The sequence below is a fragment of the Corticium candelabrum genome, chromosome 13 (genome assembly GCF_963422355.1).
Source record: "Corticium candelabrum chromosome 13, ooCorCand1.1, whole genome shotgun sequence".
Classification (NCBI taxonomy): Eukaryota; Metazoa; Porifera; class Homoscleromorpha; order Homosclerophorida; family Plakinidae; genus Corticium; species Corticium candelabrum.
In genome coordinates, this window is record NC_085097.1 from 7,259,309 (window position 1) to 7,265,778 (window position 6,470).

At 42.3% G+C, this 6,470-nt stretch overlaps 1 protein-coding gene across 2 annotated transcripts; it reads right to left on the reverse strand.

Annotated features, from left to right (window-relative positions):
- Positions 1 to 4,195: 4,195 nt before the first annotated feature.
- On the reverse strand, positions 4,196 to 6,077 carry LOC134188908 (jerky protein homolog-like). 2 transcript variants are annotated; one of them, XM_062657116.1, is made up of 2 exons: positions 5,895 to 6,077; positions 4,196 to 5,752 (listed from the first exon to the last, which is right to left on the reverse strand). In XM_062657116.1, the coding sequence occupies exon 2, from the start codon at positions 5,719 to 5,721 to the stop codon at positions 4,369 to 4,371; it is 1,353 nt and encodes a 450-aa protein (XP_062513100.1). In that variant the 5' UTR covers positions 5,722 to 5,752; positions 5,895 to 6,077; the 3' UTR covers positions 4,196 to 4,368. The 2 variants fall into 2 exon arrangements, with proteins under 2 accessions (XP_062513100.1, XP_062513099.1); XM_062657115.1 differs by having other exon boundaries at positions 4,196 to 6,077.
- Between the last annotated feature and the right edge of the window lie 393 nt (positions 6,078 to 6,470).

A 6,470-nucleotide genomic window follows, 5' to 3' on the forward strand; every position in this document is an offset into this window, starting at 1 on the left:
GAGGCAGATGAATATTGATTGCCTTGATTTGAAAAATTCACTGTACAATTATGGTATGCTGGTGAGCAGGTTTCAAGGTCATTTTCAGTGACACTCGTAAATGAATTTCTAGGCTTCTTTGTGCACTAGATTCAATATGAAAACTTAGATACGAGTATATGACTGAACATGAGAATGAGAATGAGCATAGTGACATCTTAACTTAATTAATTAACACAGGTGGGTGGCTCCCATAGCAACGACATCTTCGAAGACAATGATGCAAACATATCTGATGAGGTAGATTTGAAAATTCACTGTATAATTATGGTACGCTGGTGAGCAGGTTTCAAGGCCATTTTCAGTGACACTCATAAATGGATTTCTAAGCTTCTTTGTGCTTTAAAATTCAATATGGAAATTAGGTACCAGTATAAGACTGGACATGAGAATGAGATGGGCAAGGCCACATCTTAACTTAATTAAGCTTGTCACAGCTGGAAACCTCCTAAATCAAGAGGTCAAATACACCCCTGCACACATGTTGCAAACAATACAGACAAACATTACTCTCAATACACATTACTTTAATTCATTCAATAGATGCATTCTTTACTATTACACACACATACAGTCATGTACTCACCGCCTGATGTTCATCCAGTCAATGATGGAATAAATGAGAGCAAGAGAAACATGAGAAACAGTGTGAGACAACACAACACCAACACTCAACTGTCACACACTCACCCGCATCTGTGATATAAGAGAAAAGACACTAGTTAGTTAAACAGTCACTCTCATGTCGCACTACACTAACACACAAGACACATCACCAATTCCTCTACTACCATCACGCACTTACCAATTTATCACATTTCACAATAATTACTTGTTGTAATAAATTGTATTAAGATAAACAAAACACATTGATATCTATTAGTTAAACATGCCAACTTCACACCCTTAATTAACAATCACATTTCCTGCAAGCCACCTTTGTAATGCAGTAACCGCCACATTTAATTAGTCAATACATCAATAGTTGTTCTGAAATACTGAATTCAAAACGACAAAAACAGCAAAAAGATATGCAACACATGTACAAAGTATGCACACATGTATGCATGTTGGTTCCTCACAACACACACACACACACACACACACACACACACACACACACACACACACACACACACACACACACACACACACACTAGGTAAGGACCCGGCGCTACTCAAAGTTTTAGGCAATGTTGACGAACCTTTGATGCATGGCCAGAGCATCAAAGGGCAGTGACTTCGGCACAGCCGTGGGACTGGACCACAAGACCACACGTACCCGTATATAGTGCATGCTGTTCTGCCAACACATAGATCTAGTCCACCCCCAGTCAAAGACAAGGTGTTCATTTATACTCCTGAGTCGAGAGAGGCAATTGTGTGTGAATATCTTGCCCAAGGAAATTACGTCTGTACTCGTCCACGAACCTACGACTTCAATGTCCCGAATGTTACTATTCTCAAAATGCAACTCTCTTACCAACTGAGCTACAGGCACAACACACACACATGCAAACACGCACACGCGCACACACACACACACACACACACACACACACACACACACACACACACACACACACACACACACAGGGGTGTAGATGGGCCAGATCTAAGAGTGCCAAGGAACTACCCCAAATAATGGGCGTGTCCAGTTGTTTGGAATCCTAGGGCAGCTGTGAGTGAAGAGTCTCAGAATACTACCGACTAATTTCCAGTTCCATATCTTAGTAACTGTGTAATGAAGTGTCGTCCACGCAGTCAAGACACATAAGAGATTTTTGGAGAAAAACAAACTTTAGGTGAACATTCAGAGAACTCGGTGTTACAAATTTTGGGCCTTCTTCCATCCACACAACTTTAGACTTGGTCGTCACTCAAGGCATTATTTGTCACAACACAGGTTGTTGGCTCACATAGCAACGACATCTTCGATGACAACGATGCAAACATATCTGATGAGGCAGATGAATATTGATTGCCTTGATTTGAAAAATTCACTGTATAATTATGGTACGCTGGTGAGCAGGTTTCAAGGTCATTTTCAGTGACACTCATAAATGGATTTCTAAGCTTCTTTGTGCTTTAAAAGTCAATATGGAAATTAGGTACCAGTATAAGACTGGACATGAGAATGAGATGGGCAAGGCCACATCTTAACTTAATTAAGCTTGTCACAGCTGGAAACCTCCTAAATCAAGAGGCAAAATACACCCCTGCACACATGTTGCAAACAACACAGACAAACACTACTCTCAATACACATTACTTTAATTAATTCATTCAATACATGCATTGTTTACTATTACACACACATACAGTGATGTACTCACCGCCTGATGTTCATCCAGTCAATGATGGAATAAATGAGAGCAAGAGAAACATGAGAAACAGTGTGAGACAACACAACACCAACACTCAACTGTCACACACTCACCACTTCCTGTGATATAAGAGAAAAGACACTAGTTAGTTAAACAGTCACTCTCATGTCACACTACACTAACACACAAGACACATCACCAATTCCTCTACTATCCTCATGCACTTACCATTTCATCACATTTCACAATAATTATTCGTTGTAATAAATTGTGTTATGATAAACAAACACATTGATATCTATTAGTTAAACATGCCAACTTCTTGTGCTGATGTCGATGCATACATTCTACACAGGACTGGTGTGGGCGTGTGTTCGAATGAACTGGAACATGTAGCGTTTGCGTCATCGAGAAATTTTATGCGGGGAGTCGACTCCTCGAATGGGGACCCGCTGCATACTTTCTTAATTTTTTTTACGTACACCTTCCCCTCTGTGTGCCTATTTCGGTTGCGAACGGACAAAAGACGTGCCCGCCAAATGCGAACACACACACACACACACACACACACACACACACACACACAGACAGTTTGAGCTTAGACTAGTATACATGGCCCGTCCTTCGTACGGGCAAGATACTGTAGCGTAAAGATAGGCATGTAGACACGTCACGTGCTACCTTTGTTGCGAGGTCCCGGATGTGCTGAACGAATTCGAATCTTGCTGTTCGCGCTTGTTTCGATAGAAATCGACACACTGCCCGTGTTGCCCTTGCTGTGGAAAATGTGTAGGTTGGATTCGGTGCAAATACAATCAGAATTTGGAGAGAAACAAAAGCGCTAGATGAGTAAGTTCCATGGGCAAGAAATAGTTGATTGCTCGAAGCTTTGCTAAGGACGGCGATGCATACAGTCTACACAGCACTGGTGTGGGCGTGTGTTCGAATAAACGGGAATGTGTAGCGTTTGCGTCATCCAGAAATTTTACGCGGGGGTCGACCCCTCGAAAGGGGACCCGGTGCATAATTTTTTAAATATGTTTACGCAAACCTTCCCCTGTGCGAGCCAAGTGTGCGTGCCGATGTTGGTTGCGAACGGACAAAAGATGTGGCTGCCAAACGCCAACAAACACACACACACACACACACACACACACACACACATGCACACACAGTTTGAGATTTATATATTAGATTTTAAAAAGTAGGTGAGAGTATAGGATGAACTAGAATGAGAATAGGCAAGGCCACATCTTAACTTAATTAAGCTTGTCACCGCCAAAAACCACCTAAATCAAGAGGTCAAATACACCCCTGCACACATGTTGCAAACAATACAGACAAACAATACTCTCAATACACATTACTTTAATTCATTCAATAGATGCATTGTTTACTATTACACACACATACAGTGATGTACTCACATCCTGATGTTCATCCAGTCAATGATGGAATAAATGAGAGCAAGAGAAACATGAGAAACAGTGTGAGACAACACAACACCAACACTCAACTGTCACACACTCACCGGGTCCTGTGATATAAGAGAAAAGACACTAGTTAGTTAAACAGTCACTCTCATGTCACACTACACTAACACACAAGACACATCACCAATTCCTCTACTATCCTCATGCACTTACCAATTCATCACATTTCACAATAATTACTTGTTGTAATAAATTGTATTAAGATAAACAAAACACATTGATATCTATTAGTTAAACATGCCAACTTCTCCACACCCTTAATTAACAATCACATTTCTTGCAAGCCACATTTGTAATGCAGTAACCACCACATTCAGTTAGTCAATACAGTAGGACCTCAAAGATACGAACACCTCGGGAAATTGGGTGTTCGTAATTGTGAAATGTTCATAAGTCTGAAGTTTGTAATATCGATGATTACATAACTTGTGAAAACAGGAGTACACTGTATGGCTAACAAAAAGGATAAGTACGTGAACTACAGTAACTGTGAGAGTGTAAGAACGAATTCAAGGGTTACTAAAATAACAATCCATTGTCTTTTGCTTCAAGGCAGAACCCCTTTTTTGTCCTGCAAGGTCCAGGAGCTCTCTCAAAAGCATGAGATTCATGGGGGTGGCTTCAGGCTGCTGCTCTAACCATTCCAAGCAGACACTAAAGCAATCAACAGCCTTTGTGTGGCTAATCTTAGCTACATCAGTGTGCTCAGCTTCATCTTCACTGTCCGATGGATCCTGGACCTGAACAGAGTCGATAATTTCTTCATCAGTCAGCGATTGAGACCCAGTTTCATCCTTGTCAGCAAGAAGCCATTGCTCCATTTCTTCCTCATTGATGCCCAACTGGGAACATACTTCAAAGGTAATTTCTTCTTCGGATTCACTGGCATCGATCCGAGAAGCATCACCCATACTACGACCACCAAACCCTAGCTTATTCCAAGCACGACAGAGAGAAACTTCAGGAATTTCGTTCCAAGATTTAGCACTCAGGTACACCGCATCTTTTATGGTCAGCTTTTTGCTGAAGGAAATGAAGGAGTCTTCACTCGATTCAGATTGAAGCAGCAGTTTTCTCATGAGCTCTCGTTTGTACCTGCGCTTCAGGTTCTCCAGCACTCCCTGATCCATAGGTTGAACCAGACTTGTGACATTGGGGGGCAGAAACATGCAACTCATTCCTTCAGAACTCAAAGCCTCTACTGAAGGGTGGGATGGTGCATTATCCATAATGAGAAGAGCTTGAAGTGGCAATGACTTTGATTTCAAGTAACGCTTCACCTCTGGTACAAAGTGCTTGAAAAACCAGTCCAAGAAAATTGATTGATCCATCCAGGCACTTTTTTGGCTATAATAATGGACTGGTAGAGATGACATGTTGACCCCTGAAAAACAGCGAGGCTTAGCGCTCTTGTGAATAAAGACCAGAGGGCTACGCATATCTCCACTGACATTGGCAGTTGCCATCAATGTTACCCGATCTTTAGGGGATTTGCAATTCTTTGCAGCCTTTTCAGAACCATCTGCCAGGGTTTTGTTCGGCAGCAGGCGCCAACACAGACCTGTCTCATCACAATTAAAGATCTGATGGATGGAAAGCTTATGATCTTCAATATATTTATGCAAAGACAGCTTGAATGCTTCAGCAGACTGAGGATTAGCTGAAAGAGACTCTCCCTGCATGCTTAGTTGACGAATACCATGCCTCTGCTTGAATCTATGAAGCCAACCAGTGCTAGCCTTGAAATCATCTGGTGACCGATCTGGATACATTTGCTGGTGCATCAGCCTGGCTTTCTCCATGACAACAACCCCACTCAGAGGAGTGCCTTTGTGCCGTTCTTGTGTGAACCAAAGGTGCATGGCCTTGTCAAATTGGTCATCATCAGCTCTCCTAACAATGCAACGCTTCTTAAAACTACTGCTGTCTTTAGCTTCAACGGCAAACTGAGTAATTTTGCTCCTAGATTTCTGTATATCAGTTACTGTGGATTTTCCAATGCTATATTCAGAAGCAATAGCTGTATTAGAAATACCTCTGTCCAGCTTCTCAAGAATCTCGATCTTTTGTTCAATAGATAAATTGACTCGCTTTCTCTTAGGCTTGTCCTTTGCCTCCATCTTGGATCAGCTACCACGTGGCTAGCGCTAGGCCACGCCTCAAAAGTGCGCGTGCGCGTGGCTACATTACGTGATCAAATTTTTGCAAGAGCGCGCGCTCGCGCTAGAGCATGCTGTTCGGTTGACCGGTCAGTTCGGTTGTCTGGTGTTCGTATCTTTGAGGTCCTACTGTACATCAATAGCTGTTCTGAAACACTGAATTCAAAACGACAAAACAGCAAAAAGATATGCAACACATGTACAAAGTATGCACACATGTATGCATGCGGGTGCGCACAACACACACACACACACACACACACACACACACACACACACACACACACACACACACACACACACACACTTGGTAAGGACCCGGCGCTACTCGAAGTTTTAGGCCACATTGACGAACCTTTGATGCATGGCCAGAGCATCAAAGGGCACTGACTTTGGCGCAGCCATGGGACTGGACCACAAGACAACACATACCCGTATATAGTGCGTGATGT

Bases quoted from the DNA above. Each gene is read 5' to 3' on its own strand.
- LOC134188908 (XM_062657115.1), bottom strand. From the start codon at position 5,979: ATGGAGGCAAAGGACAAGCCTAAGAGAAAGCGAGTCAATTTATCTATT.